This window comes from Typopeltis vanoorti, chromosome 17 (genome assembly GCF_054136105.1).
Source record: "Typopeltis vanoorti isolate ZY-2024b chromosome 17, IOZ_Tvanoo_1.0, whole genome shotgun sequence".
NCBI classification, from domain to species: domain Eukaryota; kingdom Metazoa; phylum Arthropoda; class Arachnida; order Uropygi; family Thelyphonidae; genus Typopeltis; species Typopeltis vanoorti.
In genome coordinates, this window is record NC_143565.1 from 36,820,826 (window position 1) to 36,840,347 (window position 19,522).

A 19,522-nucleotide genomic window follows, 5' to 3' on the forward strand; every position below is an offset into this window, starting at 1 on the left:
AAATGTATATAATGTACCCGAGCCAGTACTAAGGACAAGAAATCAGAATGGGATAGTTAGAATAACGCATCAAGATAGGGGTGGGACAAAGGGACCTCTGCATTTCATGTATACTAATGCCAGGAGTATTAGGAACAAGGAGGAGGAATTTTTGGCCTCGATTGGCTCTTCCTGGCCACAGGTTATTAGCATTAGTGAAACATGGCTGACAGAAAATGGTATAGTTAATGGGATAGAATGTGTAGGTTATAGTGAGTTTAGGAGGGACAGAGAGAATAAAATGGGAGGGGGAGTGTTATTGATGATAGCTGATGAACTGCAGCCAAGGAGAATTGAAGTTGTATTGCAGGATAGTGAAAAGAGCTCATTTGGGGCTATATGGTGTGAGATTGAGACTGCAGAACAAAATATACAGTTGGGTGCTGCTATAGACCAGGTGATGAAATAGATGGTGGAGATAGTATGCATAAACAAATTGATGAAATGAGTGGAAGGAGGGTAATTATTATGGGGGAATTCAACTACGGTAACATTGATTGGAAGGAGGAGAGGACACTTGTGAGGAAGGAAATGGAGTTTATTCAATTATTAAGGGATAACTATCTGAGACAGCATGTAATTGAAAATACCAGGGGTTCGAGAGTGCTTGACCTGGTAATAGCATCTGAGAATTTGACTGTAATGAATATGACCATGTTGCCACCTATTGGTGAGAGTGATCATAAGGTCTTGACCTGGGAGGTGGCTAAAGGTGTGGAATTTTCGATTAAGACAGAGTATATATGGAATTACTGTGCTGACAAGTATGACAAACATAGGAGATTGCTTGGATCAGTGCCATGGCATGCAAAACTGCAAGGGCTGGATGTCGATAGAGCATGGGAAGTGGTCAAGGAGCATTTCAGGAGGTTATGGCTGATTGTATACCTAGGGTCTGATTAGTAAAGCAAGTAGGGGTTAAATGGATGAATAACACCATTAAGCTTGAGTTGCAAAAAAAGAAACAACTGTGGAGGGAATTTAAAGAGAAAGGTGACCTGCAGGCACACGGATGGTATAAAGCGCAGACCAGAAGGGTAACGAGTGTCGTAAAAAAAAAACAACAGTGAATTGTGAAAGGAAACTAGCTATGCAAGTCAAAGAGAATCCCAAACAGTTCTTTCAATATGCTGCAAGCAAAAAAAACTGTACATGGCAGAATGATTTTAAGGAATGATGATGGTAAGGAGGTCACTAAATCAGTCGATATAGTGGAATTACTGAGCGAGCACTTTGCAAGAGTATATCATCCACGTGGTGACATTGAAAAAATGAAATAACCATTAGTTTATACGAGGAATTGTGATGAATGAAGTGGAGGTGAATAGTCTATTATAGAATCTTAATGTGAATACATCTGTGGGATTGGATGGTATACCGGCACAGGTCTTATGTGAAGCGGCTAAAGAATTATCAGTGCCCTTAAACATGTTGTTTAATCTGAGTCTCGGGTCTGGTTTAGTCCCGAAGGTGTGGAAAGAGGGGGAAAATAGTTCCACTGCATAAAAGAGGATCCAAGACTACTGTTGCAAATTACCGACCGATCAGCATATCAGGAGTCGTTGTCAAGATGTCTTGGAGAAAGTAGTCAAGGGAAAAATACAGGAATGGATTGATGAAAATGAGATACTGTGGGAGACAGCATGGCTTTGTGAAGGGTAGATCATGCCTCAATAACTTGCTCAAGTTTTATAACAAGGTGACGGCTGAACTGGATAAGGGTAATGGGTTTACAGTGATACTGCTGGACTTGGCTAAGGCATTTGACAGGATATCAACATGGAATTCTAATCCGTAAACTACAACATATGAGAATGGATATAGGGTTGGTGAGATGGATAGATAGGTAGTTGATGGAGAGATATCAGAAAGTAGTTTATTCAGGAGTAGAGTCCAAAAGATGGCCTGTGACTAGTGGTGTGCCTCATGGTTCTATTCTTGGACCACTGCTGTCTGTTTAATTTGTTCATTAACGATATAGGGAAGGATCTAAGAGAAACAGTTCATTTGTTTGCTGATGATGCAAAGTTGGGTAGGGCGATAGTGAATGCAGAAGATATCAAAATCTTGCAGGACAACTTGGATAGATTGGAGTTCTGTGCCAAGGAGAATGGATGTCAATTTAATTGGACAAAATGTAAGGTTGTGCATTTTGGGGTGAAAAGATTAGCAGCAGTATACCACATTGGTTGAACTGTACTCCAGGAGATTGATGAGGCCAGGGACTTGGGAGTGTTGGTGGATAGGGAGATGAAGTTGAGGGGGGCACATTGCAAAAGTGGCTAAATCAGCTCATCCACTCATTCGGTTGTTGAAAAATACTTTGACGAGCAGAGACAAGCAAGTTATTGTATCTCTGTACCGAGACTTGATAAGATCTCATCTCGACTACTGTGCCCAGATTTGGTCACCCAGGTTTCTTCTTGATGGGGAGAAGGTGGAGACGATCCAGAGGCGAGTGACCAAGATGATAGCGGGTCTATAGAATGAACCTTATGAGAACAGGTTGAAGATTTGTGGGTTGCAGAAATTAGTTGATAAGTGGAAAAGGGGAGATATGATTGAGACATTCAAATTGCTAAAGGGTTTCTATAGGATTAATTCAGAGGATATTTTTGAGATCAGAACTGGTGGTGGGAGAACTAGGGAACACCTATGGAAGCTGGGCAAGTGTGGTTAGTAAGGGTGTTAGAGCTGGGTTCTTTACTTTTAGAGTGGTAAATGAGTGGAATAAGCTGCCAGAGTCTGTTGTGGGTGCTATGACGGTGAGTGAGTTCAAGGCAAGGTATGATAGATACTGTGAGAATGTCGTATAGTTGTGTGAACATGATATTTAGGGCCTCCCTCAATGAGTCTAAGGACTTCCTGGAGTCGCCTGTAATAATAATAATGACTCAGATGATGATATATCGTATATAAATATATGTATATGTTGAAAAAACTTCAAAAAATTGTTTTATTTGCATTAATAAATACACAGTTTACACAACAATATCTCTTATAATACTATACTATACTTTTGCTGAAATTAATTTCCTTCTATCAAGTCCCCAGACATGCTTTTCACTTTATTCACAAGTCAAGGGTCCAAATTAAAATGCTTATACTATGGGTTTACTCGTGCCTGGCATAGGTGTTCGGTAATCGGCATACGCGTATATTCGTAGTTCGTTTGTGAGGCTCATATACCAACTACGAGTATACTTGTAGTTGGCAGCGAATGTGTTAATTAGATTACACATCAATTGCACTCCTACTCTATTTATTCATCAAACAAGAACACATTCTGATATTGCATTATTTAAGTATTTTTTAAACACTTCCCATGCACACTGTCATAAAAGAATGTAATGTAATGGATAAAACAAAACTATCATTCAAAAAGTTATTGATAATTATCATCCTTCTACCAGACTCAATCTGATGTGAAAAGAATTTCAATTACCTATCTTAAACTTCTGAACAAATAGCACAGATTGTTTGCAAATTCAACTTATACGCTTCCTTCAAGCCAGCTTGGAAGCTGTCTTCCTTCTTACCATCTACAAGGAATATTCACCACCTCTTTCTTCACTAGGTGTATCAGGTACCCTGATCATGTCATCGTTGCTATGTTGGAAAGACTGGCCATTCTGCCTTAATTAAATCAAAGAACATCAAGATTATATTACATTTTTAGAATCCGATAAGTCTGGTCTTGCTTCTCACACTACTGAAACTAGGCAAAGAGTTCTTTGGAACCAGCCACACCCGTCAACAATATGCCTGTACTGACATTTGCATCCTTGTTTTCTTTTCCAGTTGGTTACAGAGAAAACTTCATTCCAGAAAGCTCACAGAAAACTTCATTCTAGAAAGCTCAAATCTGATAGTGTTTTCCTTCTTGAAATGACCCAAACCTTAACTGTTGATACCACATGCCAAACTCTTAGTTTTGGGAAGTGATCGGTACTAATTTTTCATACGCTTTTTTTTTTTTTTTTTAATCTACACAACTTTCAACAATTGTTCCTTTGAACTCTAATGGTGCAACCACATACTTCAGTTGTGACTGAGACATGAGCTAGCATGACCATGCTTTAAAAATCATTATTGTGATTCATTAATGTTTTGAAGGTAGTTAAGTCTGTCTCCCAAACCTGATGCCTATGTAATGTTGAATAAAATCTATTGGAATTTTTGAATAAAGTTCTATATATTTTAGTTATATGTGTAAGCCATGAAAGTTTTTTAAAATATGTCTAGTACCCATGTTCCATTAAAACTATTTATAACAACATTCTGTATACTGATACACATACACAGAGAGAGAAAGAGAGAGAGAATCCATGAAATTAAGACTTCTCTTCACTTTCACATTCTATGAACAGCTATTATTTTTATACAAATCCAATTCATTTGACCAATGAATACTGTTCTTAGATTTAATGTGGTACCTCTAAGACCATTCTAAACACACTTGGCTCAGCATAAAAGGCAGCAATCAGAGTGATTAATGATCCATCACTCACTAATTCACTTCACTTTGCTCTCTTTTATATAGATGTTCAGTTTCTACTGCTTGCATTTTAATATTTCCATGGCTCATCAGAATTGGCATCATTAATTCCAACTCCTACACCTCCTCTAAATCAATTAAAACATATGCAGCAACATGTTTTGGACACCACCCACAGAGTATCATGGAAGAAAACCACCATGCTCCACCACAGCAAATTCAAGAAAGAGAGACTTTTCTTAGAAGCAGCAGCAGCTCTCAGAAACCAACCAAATCTTAACACATACAGTTGCATTAAGCTTCCGAAGATTTGGGAAACACTCATCACCAGAGGTCCCACCTTACATTCCAGGCCACCTACTACCGCCCTTAGAGGGCGCTCCACCTAGATAGGACTTTAGTGTCACCCACGTGGTTGGGCTTAGTATTGTAAGATTTTGTGTGCATGTTACATTAATTGTCTTTGTAATCCCCGTAGATGTCCTAGTGACTAGGACGAAATATAGGAGTATTAAATTCTAATTTAATTCTTTTTGAGTGTTGTAAAAAATCCATTAAACCTCCAACATAATATGCAGCAACTATTTACCACTCTTTCACAGTTCAACTCAACAATTTTTATCTTTACTCCATTCATTCCTTCTACTGCTATTCTCTTTAAGTCTTCCCTCTTTATATCTATAAAAAGAAAGAAAGTGGACAACATTGTCAATTTCTTATACATGAACTGAATAAGTACACTGAAGAGTTGCCATATCCAAACCTGAAGTATCGAAACCTGAGATTTTAATGGATCAAATTGCCATTAACACACAGGAAATTCAAAATTCATTCTACATTTACTATTGTTGTGTATATTACCTGAAGCCTGGGCCAATCATCCAGCTTAAAATCATTGGGGGAACAGCCACACCAGTCAACAATATGCCTGTACTGACATTTGCATCCTTGTTTTCTTTTCCAGTTGGTTACATGGAGATTATTATCTATAACTGTATTACAAAACTCACTGTTTTGGAGAACTGTATGAAAAAATGACTAAAAGGAAGGAAGAAAAAAAAAAAGCAATTTAAGGATTTTTTTTTCTAGTACTGCACAAATGAATTTAGATACTACCCCATGTAAAACTATCATAAGAAATGCTGAAAATGCATGCTATCAGAGTCTAGCACAATCATAAAATTCCAATGCTATGATACACAGTATACAATAACATTTTGGTAGTATATACAATAATGAAACTTACGACATGTTACATATGTACTAGCTGAGGGAAACTAAAAATTACAGTACCCCTCTCTCTCACTTTCTGCACATGCAAACTACTTTCAGCTAGTTATTTTTCTTTTATGTCATCTGCATAACACTGTAATATATATTATGAAGACATTTAAAGCTGTATATAAGTGTATTTAAAAATTAAAATTTTATTACTTACAATGGTATAATATTGTAAACTACGTGATCAGTGTTTCTCAACCAGTTTCATGTAACATACTTGACAAGTGCAACAAACACACTCCACAAGCTTTGAAAAGTAATACAAAAGTCTAATTCAGTTGAGTGAAAAGTGTTGCAAGCTCTTAGTAACTAAAAACAGACATGATTGAAATATGCAAATATATTATTATTATTATTGTACAGGTATATATCCATAGAATCTATAGAGTAATTGTGAGAAGCTGACACTAAACATAACTGACAATGATCATCATCTCTCCTCCTCTAAATTATTCAACCAAAGCACTCATGACTGTTTCTGCCAACTTATTTCATTCAGTTACAAGTCATTCTCCAAAAATAAATTTTTGTCCTTACACCTTTACCAACCACCACTCTGCACCATTTCCACAGTACCCCTTGGTTTCTTTCCTGTCCAGTCATGTGGAAAATTTCTTTATCATCTACTCTAAAACACTCCTTCAGTAATTTATAAGTTTCAATCATATCCCATCTTTTTCATTCTAATAGCTAAAGTTTATAATGCACAAATGTTCGATCTATCCTCATCTCATAAGGCATATTCCGTAAACCACAGTCAAAATTTTGGTCATTTGCCTCTGAATCTGCTCCACCACTTAATATCCCAGGTAAATTACAGAAGTTCATTCAACTGATAACATATTTATCATATTGAATCTTAAAATCCTTAACACCCCCCTTACTCTTCTGAAATAGCCCTAGGCCATGTCCTGAATATTATTGATATCTTTCCTTTGCAGTTTCATAAGCTATAGCACTACTCTGAGTTGCCTTTTGAGTTTATTGTAATCATTAGCTTTCATTCCCACACAGCCCTCCCTAACTGACAATTTGTCCCATGTGAGGTCTCTCATTCCGACTTCTAGCCAAATTAATAAAGTCAATAAAATGATAACATCTCCAGTTGGGACAAAGAATTAAAGAAAAAAACTTAAAATCTTTTATTGCTCATCCACCCAGATTATATAGTCTTCCCAAAATTCATAAGCCAGATGTTCCATTAAGATCACTAGTAGCTTCGATTGGATGCTCTATATGTAAAGTTTCTAAATAGTTATCTCTGTTATTATCTTCATTTACTGGAAAATCTGCTTCTCACATCAAGAACTCCTTAGATTTTAAGCCAAAAACTAGTAATCTAATCTTTAGAACCTTCAGATATTTTGTTTAGTTTTGATATAGTATCTTTTTTTCACAAACATTCCTTGGGTAGATACTATTAATTTACTTAAACAAAATTTTCCTCTTCATATTATCAAACTTATTGACTTTGTCATCTATATAAATTATACCAACAAGTTGAAGGAATAGCTATGGATAGTCCTAACTCTCCTACACTTGCCAATTACTAAATGGAGCATTTAGTAAGATGGTCTCCTTACAGACTTATCACTGTACAGTGTGATAGTACAGATATGTAGATGATATTTTTACAATATGGAAAGGCTTATCATCATGATTTAAAACTATTCATTTCAAAAATAAACATGATTCATCTGAGAATTCAGTTTGTTTTAGAAGAGGAGAAAAACTATCAACTAGCCTTTTTAGTTATTTTAATTCATCATCAACAAGGTGGTAGTTTACAATTTTTGGTTTTAAGAAAAGAAACTCATACTGATCGTTATATCCATACTACTTATCATCCTAGTCAAAAGATTGCAACCATTAAAACCTTATTACATCGTGCTCATATCTATTCCACTGAAGACCCTTTACAGCAGGAATTGATTTATATCAGATCTGCTTTTCTGCAAAATGGCATTAATGAATCATTTATCAAGCAAGCCTTTAACAGCTTTAAACAACCAGTCTCTAGAACTCGTGAAGATATTACTTAGATTCCACTCCCATATATTAAAGTGATTTTGGAATGTATAGCTAAAGTTCTAAACCCTCTTAATATTGCAGTATCCTTTCATTTTGTCAGGAAGATTTCTACCTTCCTTCACCTATAGTAGATTTGTACTATAGCTTTACTAATATTTCTTCTTTTTTTTAATGTTTTATCTATTTTATATAATTTTTTGTAATTTATTTATTTTTATGTAGTCCAGAAACCCTGTTCTAAAGACCAAACATGGAACTTTTTCAAGCTGCTTCAGGCATCCAATAAGGATAAAGAAATAAAAAAAAAAAAATTCTGGGCATTTTTATATCAAAGTGGATTGATCCATAGAAAAATCACTCATTATTAAGTCATCAAATATGAGAACTTCTGCAGCCATATGAGTTTGCACATCTGACAATAGAGATGAAAGCCATCATTTTCAAGGAGAAAATGATGGCGTTCTCTACCTCAAGTGATTGACGTGTATTCTTAAAAGCATTCTTCTCCACTATTCCATCACTTCTTGTTTCATTCAGTAAGATTTTGCAGTAATTATTCCAAAGATCTAGAATGGCTTCATATTCTGTTTTCATGTCACCTTTATCATCTGATTCCTTTTACAGTACTCCTTCCTCCAATCTTAACTTTTTTAATAGCTTGTAGAACATGCTGCCACTTTTCTGATACTAATATAGTAATGTATTCTTATCCAAGTCTTTCCATGACTTTTGTTTACTTACTTTTACACTTACTTCACTGTGTTACATTTTTCATTACATTCACTTAGAGCACATTCTGATTCACTTGCTAGGAACTTTCGATATGCTTTCTTCTTTTCCATGCATCATTAACTTCCTGGTTCGCTAAAGAGTTGCAGGAAACTTCAGCACATGCTTCTCTGGCTCGATTAATGTTTTCTTCAGAGTTTGCAAATTAGTCTCCAAGGTTTGATTCTCATCTCAAACTCTTTCATTTTTTCTTGAATAATATTTTCATATTTGAGTCTACAGTTCACTTCTGAAAGTAACTCAATTTATTCATTTAAAAACTTTCTTGCACACTTTTCAATATGATATTAAATTTTATCTTGCTCCAAACTAAATAATGATCACTTACTATTTCAAAGCTTCTGTCCTGAACCAGTGTAAAAATATATCACTATCAACAATAACGTAGTCAATGAGTTCTTTCTTATTTCTTGTATATTCTTTGCTTGTGAATTTGTGCACATTTGTATTGAAACATTATAATAGTACTGACTACTTTAATCTCCTAATTTTCCCAACACATTTCAGTGTTTGTTAATTATATCTTACTCTGCTATTTAGATTTCCTACAGGATCAACTCTTGCTTTTTCTTTATGTCAAGTGCATTCTCTAATGACTCAAAAATTTTGTATACTTCTGTAGTAGAACTTTCTGTGGGACCATAGGCTCAAAGTCTCAATGTTCAATTTTTCATTCTGATGTTTGCATGCATCGCCATTTGATGCTGTCTGCTGTTCAAGAAGACATAACATCTTGTATTTGTTATTTAGAAGAATCTCAAGTCTGTCCTTTTTTTCTTCTTCTTTTTCTTCAGTAGCACCAATTATGTCGACCTGGTGGTACTCCAATTCCTTTGCCAATTTCACTTCTTTCAATGTTGATGTCTCCTACACTGATAGTGCCAACCCTGAATTCTACTGATGGTCATTTGGTGTTTGTTTCAGTAGCTGTCTTTCCACATTTCATCCTAGTTTCCAAACGAAAACAGCAATTCCTTTTTATCGAGGTGAATCTTCAGCAACATAAAATTCTACCATATATCGTTTTGCTTTTTTTTGTTTGTTTTTGTTTTGATTTAAACTGATAGAATATAGTCTAGTCAACTTTATCTCATATTGAGTAATCAGAATTTTTATTCTGATTACTTCCATCTGACGTTATGAACTATTTCAATACAATCATGCATGTAGAAATCCACTCCATTGCTAGAACACAAGAAAATATCGTCGCAAAAATACATCAGAAACAGCTCCACTGGCTGGGCCACATAGCTAGATCAAGCCAAAGTTCAGAAGTCAAGCACTAGAGGGTTTGACTTCTGGTAAAAAAACACTGTGGTGACTTAGAATCACCTGGATAAATAATATTAGAAAAAGGATTAATTCTTTGTTCTGCACTTTGTTAAAGAGATTCCAAGAGAGAAACAATAGGAGAGAGAGTATGTCAGGACCATCATCTTTTTAGACTATGGGTGAAGAAGGGTGGATATTTCACCCTGTAAAGATAAACTTTACAAACAAGTTGAAGGAATGATGTATAAACCTCTCTGGGCAAATTTTTATTTAAAATGCCTTGAAGAAAGAATCTTCTCTCCACCCTAAACCATTTCTCTAGCTACATTATGTAGATGCTGCTAACAATATTTGGAATGAAACTGAATCTGAGCTCCTCCTTTCTACATACAGTTAATAATTTTCATCATCAAATTAAGTTTACAGAAAGAATCCTCAAAAGAAATATCTTGTGGTGACATACACAGAGGAAAATCTGACAGACCACTTTCAATTATGGTTACTGTGAACCAACTTTCACAGGTCGCTATATTCCTATCTGACTGAGCAAAAAAGCATCAAAAATGAAATTAAAAAAATGTAGATGAAATGGATTGGACATTACTGAGAATAGACAGCAGAGAGATTCCACGAGTAGTTTTGAAATGGATTCCAAAAGGAAAGGCCTAAATTAACTTGGCAGAGAATGAAAGAAGTATGGCTGGCTGGGAGGAGTTGGGGAAATCCATTTCTTTCAGATACCTGTCTTCTACCACCAATTCAGCTTTTTCCCACAAGCTGAATTGGTGGTAGAATACAGGTATCCGGAAGAAATAGATTTCGGCCTTATGTGCAATGAAGAACAAAGAGGATAAGTAATAATATTTCTATCTAATACTGCACATCACTGATTTCAAAAATATACAATTATAAAATTCTTATTATAAAGAGCATATAAAATTTGCTCCTAGGATGTATCTTTTCAAGAGAAATTGGAAAGTATCAAACAAACTGCCCTATTAAATGGTTATAATGCAAGAATTACATAAAACATTGCCAGTTAAATTCAACATCCTCCAAAAAGAAGTTGAAGAATTCTTATTGCTTACATTAAAGGAGTTTCTGAACATATGTCAAAGATTTTGAAGAAATTTCAACTTACTGCCACCTTCAAATTCCAAATCCATCTCTTACCTTGTGCAAAGTCATAATAGCTGCTACTGTTACAATGTTCCAGCTTGTCTTATTTTGATCACAAAGATCGGTTTAAAAATGGATTTCAGAACACTAGAGTAATATCCAGTATATCAAACCTCATACAATCTGCCCTTCATTGTGAAGAATTTATGGACACAAAAACAGACGTGTTGGGATAATTACTTTACTTCTAATTATGAAAATAACACTATGTTTCTACCTCTGTATAGAGGTAATCATCAGGAAAACATACATATACATAGGACACAAGCTATATGACAGTACACAAAAGTAAATCTAAATGCTCTGTTAATCATTTACCCTAGCCTGACCTCTGGTGAAAATAAATATAATAATAATAAATAAAAATATACAGAAATATAAATTAATTAAAATAAATAAATTTTTTATGCATATAAGAATATATAAGAATATACAGTGGCGGCTCGTGGCTTGAAATCGTGGGGGTGCTGCAACTTTCGAAGTATACATACACACTGTAAATACAGTGTATACATGTTTGGATAAAATATCAAAATTATGGTAAAATTTTTTTCATTTTATTTATATTTACAAAACCATCCTTTGTCCATTTTGTATCACCTCCAAACAAGAAACGTGGAAAACAAAATAGCGCATTTTTCACTTTGCAACCACATAGCCAACTGTTCTTTTTATACCACTCCATATTAAAACTTCTTATCATTGCTTATTCCTAGCTGAGATATTTGAATATTGGGTAAAGGACGGCCTCTTATTTTAATAGAAACTTTCTCAGCAAGAGTTAACTCTGAAAATTTAAGTTTTTGTAGTTCACTTACAGTCACAAAACTTATTTCTTGAGGTTGCATTTCTGAGTTCATAATTGTTAATAATCCCAATAATGTTCTAAAATAAAAATTATAACAAATGTTATGTCTTTAATTGTAATGTCCAAATAGTTAAAGAGATGGAGTAAGCATGATAAGTACTACAAACACTCTACTACTGGCGCAAATTGCATATAAACAACAGTGGAACTGCGCGACGGACAGTGTCGCATTACGCAAATAGCTCGCATCTCACTATGTCGTGCATAAGCGTAGCAAATACTAGCAAATATGACACTGTGGTAAACACAGTGCAGCTAGCGTCCTTTGCCCTCCTAAGTGCTACAAGATGGATTTTTATTATTTTTTATATAAAATAAGAGAATTGTATAGGATTGTTAATAATAAAATTAAATATTACAAGCAAATATAAATAAATCAAAAAAAAATCAACTAACGCCTTTTTATTCCCGTATACGGGAGTAGGCGAGGCCATTTAGCCCTATCTAACTTTTGGAGACTGAGTGGGCAGTTCAATCTCCACTGGTACCCAATCAGAGACAGATGGCCCAAGGCTATCACGAATTAAGCGGTACGCAGTGAAGAGAGACGGCTCAAATGTGCCGCCATCTCGTGGTCCCTAATCCTACCACAATATATTTAATGTCTGAAATAATGTGGGTTCTACGGTCGATTTTCTTGAGTTTACAGGACGAAAAACCCGAGTTTCCGGGAGGAAAAACCTGCTTGCCCGTGCCAGAGATCGACTAACTCGGGAACCGGTCGAAAAAAGGCTTAGAAAAATTTCCTCTAGTCGCCGACTAGACTCGAAACCAAGTCTTCCTTCGTGCGGCCAAGCGCGGTGGTTGGTAAACGCCACATCCACTGAGCTACACAGGCTCTATATAAATAAATAAATAAATATATTTATATATCGAGAAAAACTGAGGGTATTGCAGTTCCGCAGTGCCTATGCATGAGCCGCTCCTGAGAATATACAGATGATAAAAAATTCTACATAAATAAAAATGAAAAAAAGTTTTATAGGTTTTTTTTTTTTTAAGTTAAGGGATATTACATCACATATTGTTTCATAGCCGAATAAGAAACTCAAAGAGTTTCATGCCGAATATAGAAACTATATAAAGTTCGGCAAGTCCAAGTGTAAGCAAATACCTGGATAGTGCAACACATAACCCATTTGGTAGTGCAACACATAACCCATTTGGTAGTGCAACACTGAGGCAAATCATAGCAAGGGTGGAGAAAGCTCCGATCACTGTTCTTGGTATTTACTCATAATGTGAAACCCAGCTTCTAGGAGCTGTATTACTGTTCTACATTATGTGAGGTAATTACCCAGACCGGTTTCAACCTTTATTGAGGTCTCATCAGTGAGTAGGTGATGTGAAATTATTTAAGTTAAGATATCCCTTAACTTAAATAATTTCACATCGCCGAATTGAAGCCTTTGGCTCTTCATATAATTAGTAATTTATTAGGACACCTTCTTGGCAATTCTTATAGTAGGGTATTGTTGTGTCCTGAAAGGGCTAAGAAATGTTTAATGTAAATTATTCAGGTCACAACTTTAATACAATTTAGGCAGAGAATATGGAATGTTGGCAATAGAATAAGTGTAAGCTGTTTACAAGTGCAAAACAATTAAAATTTAGGAATTACATAAATTTGTATAATAAGCTTTTATATATAATCTGTATTAAGTGTGGACCAGATATAGAGAGCCATGTAAGCTGGCAAATCCACTTGAAAAAACCAGTCTCTAGTACTAAATTAGCAAAGGCCTATGAGTCAGGGTTCACGGGTCACTTTTGCCGTCCTGCATTATGCAAAGGAAGGGAAGGAGAGAAGTACTGGAAAAGGAAACCTAAGCATCTTCCAGGAAAGGAAAGCAGGCACACGTGCGACTAAAACAGAGGGAGCTAAGGAGACTGACGTGAGCACACGTGACCACGCTGGTGTGCATCGCGAAGATCGAGAATTGCCGAGAGGAGAAAATTAAACAAAAAGGCCTTGCAAGCATGATTCCAGATCTCTTGGACAGTGGTTGAGCTCATTGTCAGGGAGGCTCCTGCCTAGTCGTGGAAGGCATTTGGTTCGTCTGTCGTAGCGTTTGTAATGGGCCAAGCTATATCCGTGACTAGAGTAGCTGTGTGTTGTCGTGCGACGGAGGAACCAAACTGATGCCATCCGTTCTAGGCGACGTTACCGTGCCACCTCCCAGTTTTCCCGCTGAGATTCTACTCACACAGATCAACGGGAGATATCCTCTAAAAAAAAACTATATTGAAGGCCTTAATGACCAGACAAGGCAGGAAGAACTTTAAGAATTTAAGGACAGAAATGGTAATGTAGACCTTTGAATTCCTATTTCCAGTTATAGAAGAGAGTGAATTCCCTGTGAGAACATTTGAATTGGGCTAAACTTTAAGGGACTGTAAGAATAGCCTACAACTAGGCATAGGCCTGAGATAGTGTTAAGATTTGTTTGCCCCACGAGGCCGAGTAGATATCTGATCAAGCTAAACTTAACGTATAAAGTGTGTTATTGTGTTAACTCATGGTCACGTGTATCAGAATGGCATGATGATTACCTATGAATTTATACTAAATTGATTATATTAGTGGTTATTGCAAGTTATTATGTGTGATTAGTATAAATTAATTAGAGCCTTTGATCTAACTTGAGAACAATCATAATAACCTGTTTGAATTGCATAATTGTATATTTCCTTAAAGCTCATTAAATTGTTTCTTTCAAGTACCTGCCTGATCTGCCTATGTTATATGAATTCAAAACTACCGCTCATAAAAATATCAACGAACTAAGCGGGATAAATCCATGAGTACAAATGTTTTAAGCAAGCCACAACTGTGAGAAAGAAATAAGCAAACAGAGGGATAAGATTAATCTTGATCTAATTATCATGTATCACCCTGAAGGGGTCACCCTGAGCAAGAATCCTTTCTATCCTAGGTATTAGCTGGCACAGTGAAAAATTAAATGTGTTAATACTTATCGGGTGAACTCCATCAGATTGTTGTGTGATAAGATGATGTTTAGAATATAAAGAGGCCAATAAGACTGCAAAGATCTTAAGAAAAAAATATTTGATAGGAGACAAGCGATTTACTTGCATATGTGAGAGAGCTAAGATAGCAGTAGCAATATAATTAACAAATAATAAAGGCGCAAGGTAAAGCAAAAGGGGAAAGAACATTAAACAAGGGGCATAGTCAAAAGGGTATAATACAAAAATAAATATTATAACAAAGAATGGCTCGGCCAGTAAGATTTTGATATAAGAGAGAAAGGATAAATAAGTAAGATAAGGTACTGTGGTAGGCAAACTAAAATTATTAGAAAGTGCAAAAGAAAGTGAACCACGACAGTATGCAAGTTCTGTTCGCTACAACTTGGTATTAACTAGGGTCTAGCTACTCACTGATGAGACCTCAATAAAGGTTGAAACCACTCTGAGTAGTGACCTTCTCTCATAATGTAGAACAGTAATACAGCTCCTGGAAGCTGGGTTTCACATTATGAGTAAATACCAAGAACAGTGATCAGAGCTTGCTCCACTCTTGCTATGAGTTGCCTCAGTGTTGCACTATCCAGGTATCTGCTTACACTTGGACTCGCCGAACTTTATATAGTTTCTATATTCGGCATGAAACTCTTTGAGTTTCTTATTCAGCTATGAAACAATATGGGATGTAATATCCCTTAACTTAAATAATTTCACATCGCCGAATTGAAGCCTTTAGTTCTTCATATAATTAGTAAGTTTTATAGTAGAACTACATTAAACACATCTCTATAGTGTTTAATGGTTGGAGTTCTGTCATCATGCTCTGCATGCTATACTGGTTGCAGATGAGTCCTCCAGATTTTTGGAATTACTAATTATCGTTCTTGTTTAGATTCGGATGATGTTTCAGCATCTCACAAGCTTCCTTGAACTTTCAAACCAGGTTTTGGTGCAGTGCAGGGACATGGTGCCTTTCCAGCTTATTCTATGAAATGTTTAAAATGCATGGTCTGACAGACCTGTTTTACCATAGTGGAGGGATATAATGTGGCATTTATGTTTATCTTTTCTTACTGGAATAGTGAACCCTGTTTCTCCTATGCAGAGTAGGTTGCAGGTGGGCAAGGTAGGGAAGGGGTTCTTTGGATGAGTTGAGTATACTTTTTAATTTTGCAGGATGTTTGAAGATTGCCTTAATGTTGTATCCATGTAGTATGCTATCTATTTTTTCTGATATTCCCCTAATGTGTGGTATGGCATTCTTGTAATTTTTTACTTTTAATAGTATTATTGTGGAGGATCTTGTGAACTTTTTTGTTTTTGTAGCCATTTTAATAAATGTTTGGCTAATAATTTCATATTCTTTCTTCACTGCCTGCTCACTAAAGCAAATTGTTAGAGCTTTATGTTTGAAGGTGCTAATAACCTCTAGTTTTTGCATTGGACTATGGAATGAATTTTTATGTATGTATAGGCATGTGTAGATTTGTAGTAGAACATGAATGAAAGGCAATCTAAAGGAAAAAGTGTGACAAGTATCTCTAGAAAAGGAGATAAGTTAGTCTTTCCAATACTGATGGTAAACTGGATACGTTTGTGTTGTTTGTTCAAATGGCTTAGGAATACATTTAACATTTTGAAGCCAAATGGCAAAAATATCATTCACATATCTGAGTGAATTTGACTTTACGCTTTAGGCTTGCTAAATCAGAAAAGCTAGATAGATGGGCAAATGAATGGGGATGTCAGTTTAATGCAGCAAAATGTAAGGTCTTGAGGTTTGGGAAACATCGATGGGATGCTGCATACTCTATGGGAGGAGTTATACTGAAGGAAGTAGGGGAGACAAGAGATCTGGGGTTGATGATTGATAGAAACCTGAAGTTTAGGGGACATATTGCAAAGGTGGTGAAGGTAACACAGAGGATTGCTGCTATTATGAGAAGAACACTGACCTGCAGAGATAAGAGGGTTATCATTCCGTTGTATAAGTCTCTGATCAGACCACACTTGGACTATTGTTCTCAGATTTGGTCCCCAGGATTTGAAGGGGATAAATTAACTGTGGAAAGGATACAAAGACGGATGACAAAGATGGTTTCAGGACTGTACAAGGATAGTTATGAGGATCGGCTGAGAGAATGTGGACTGCAGAGTTTGGTGGATAGAAGAAGGAGAGGTGATATGATTGAGACTTTTAAACTGTTGAGAGGTGGTTACAGGGTTGACACTGGGGAGTTCTTTCGCTTGGTTGATCAGCGGGAAGGAGTGATGACAAGAGGCCATCCCTGGAAGTTACGAAAGGAAACTGTGAGCAAGAGGGTAAGGAGTGGTTTCTTTGTGTGGAGGGTGGTTGAGCCGTGGAATGCATTGCCTGATGGAGTGGTGGGAGCGAGAACGGTCAGTGACTTTAAAGAGTGGTATGATAAACTTGTGTTTCTCAGGGGGGGACCTCCCCTCGATGAGTCTTGACAGACTTTATGTCTTAGGAAGGACCTCCCTCGATGAGTCTTTTGACTCCTTGGAGGCCTGAATAATAATAATAAGAAGAAGAATAATCTAGAGCTGATTGCTTGAAGTCGTCCATGTGAAAGTTAACAGTGGAGAAAAGTGATGAGCCCATGGCCATACCTTCTTGTTTACAGGTAAAATTTTTGTGTCACAATAAATAACCAGAGTGAAGTATGTGGACAAAGAAGGTCATCATATTGGGCAGAAATATCTTCTGTTTGAGAAGAACAGTATCACTGATAAGAACCTACCATACATAGGACAAACAGGGCAAACCATCCCAATACAAAAAGATAAACATAAAATGCCACATTATAAATTCCTCCACTATGGTAAAACAGGCCTGTCAGACCATGCACTTCCAACATGTCAGAATCAACTGGAAAGGCCACACCAAAACCTAGTTTCAAAGAAAGTTCAATGACACTTGTGAGATGCTGAAACATCATCCAAATCTAAACAAGAATGATGAATTAATAATTTCAATTATCTGGAGGACCCATCTGCAACCAATACATGGCATCCACAACATGATGGCAGAATCCCCAACACAAAAAAAACTTAATATAAAGGAATGCAGAGATGTGTTCAATGTAGTTCCACTATAAAACTTTATTTTTATTTATGAAGATTTTTTAATCATTTGTATATTATTATACTTATATGTATAAAAAATTTCTTTTATTTTATTAATTAAACTTTACCGTTTACCCTAGCCAGAGATCAGGCTAGGATAAACAATTAACAAAGAATTTAGATTTATCTTACTTTTGTATAGTGTCATGTAGCTTGTGTTCTGTGCACATGTACGTTTTCCTGTTGATGACCTTGATACAGAGGTCAAAACACAGTGTTATTTTCATAAATCAGAAGCAACACAATTACTCCAAAGTATATTTTTGTCTCTATAAATTCTTCACAGTCAATAATGACCACCGTGTAACCTGAAAAGAAAGAATTCTTATAAAATCTGGCTGACTCAACATGGAACTGACGACACAATAGAGCCAATAGGATAATACCAAACTTCTCCATAAATATACTTGTAAATTAAAATAAAGAACTTTTATTATTAAAAGACCAGAAGAGAAATAATAAAATATACAAAGAACCAACAAGTTTCACTAGCCACTGTCTAGCATTTTCAAGGCTGAACTGGTGTGAAAACAAATGCATTAAGTTACATTTAAAACATACACTTTAGTAACTGTTAGGCCATTACATTTGATCATTCGTGTTTGATGGCATGCATGTGTTCGAATGCTTCAGTCAGAATCCGGTACATGACCACGTGTTGTGTAGTTTTTTTGCATATTGTAGTTCTGTTGAACTGAGAGAGATGATGAGATTTTTCCATATGTCTTTAAGAATACCTATATTCTCAACTCAACCTATATTCAAGTATGCTTGCATAAATCCTACCTGGAACACTTAGTAGTTCCTCTGTAATTCTCACATTCAGTTTTATTCACTTTTTTTTTTTTTTTTACTACGAGAGCTCTACTCCAATCATTGAAAATTTGACCTTCTGACCAGGCTATCTGAATTATGCAGTATGGCCATTATAAAACTTTTATACCTTGACACTTAAGCATTTCCAGTAAAATATCTACTTCAGCAGCCTTTCTGCATTTCAAGTTTTTGGTGGCTTTTTCTACCTTAAGCAATAATACATAGCAATGCAGATGGTACTCGAGTGTCGGAAGCTAATGAGATTGTTCAGTTAATGAGTATTCACTTTGCTAAGGTTATATCACAACCAGGTGTATGTAACATGGTGCACAGTGCTACTGCTACATTGGATGAAGAGTTAGAGTTTCATGAAAATGAGCTTGAAGAGCTATTGCATAACCTGGATAAGAATTTGTCTATAGGGACAGATGAATATCAGCCCGTTTGCTAAAGGAATGTTCAGCCAAATTGGTTTGGCTTGTGCCATGTTTGTATAACTTGAGTCTCAGCTCAGGAATGATACCACAGGAATGGAAGGAACGTATGATAGTTGATTGTACAAGGGTGGTGCAAAAACTGATGTGTATAACTACTGACCTATCAGTATCTCT

At 35.9% G+C, this 19,522-nt stretch overlaps 1 protein-coding gene across 1 annotated transcript in view; it reads right to left on the bottom strand.

The window, feature by feature from the left end:
* The window catches only part of oxt (Xylosyltransferase oxt), a 335,397-nt gene that overhangs the window by 153,974 nt on the left and 161,901 nt on the right, over positions 1-19,522 (bottom strand). The window contains exon 8 of the mRNA XM_090406721.1: positions 5,399-5,575. Coding sequence (XP_090262847.1) covers positions 5,399-5,575 — 177 coding nt within the window. The remainder of the gene's footprint in view (positions 1-5,398; positions 5,576-19,522) is intronic.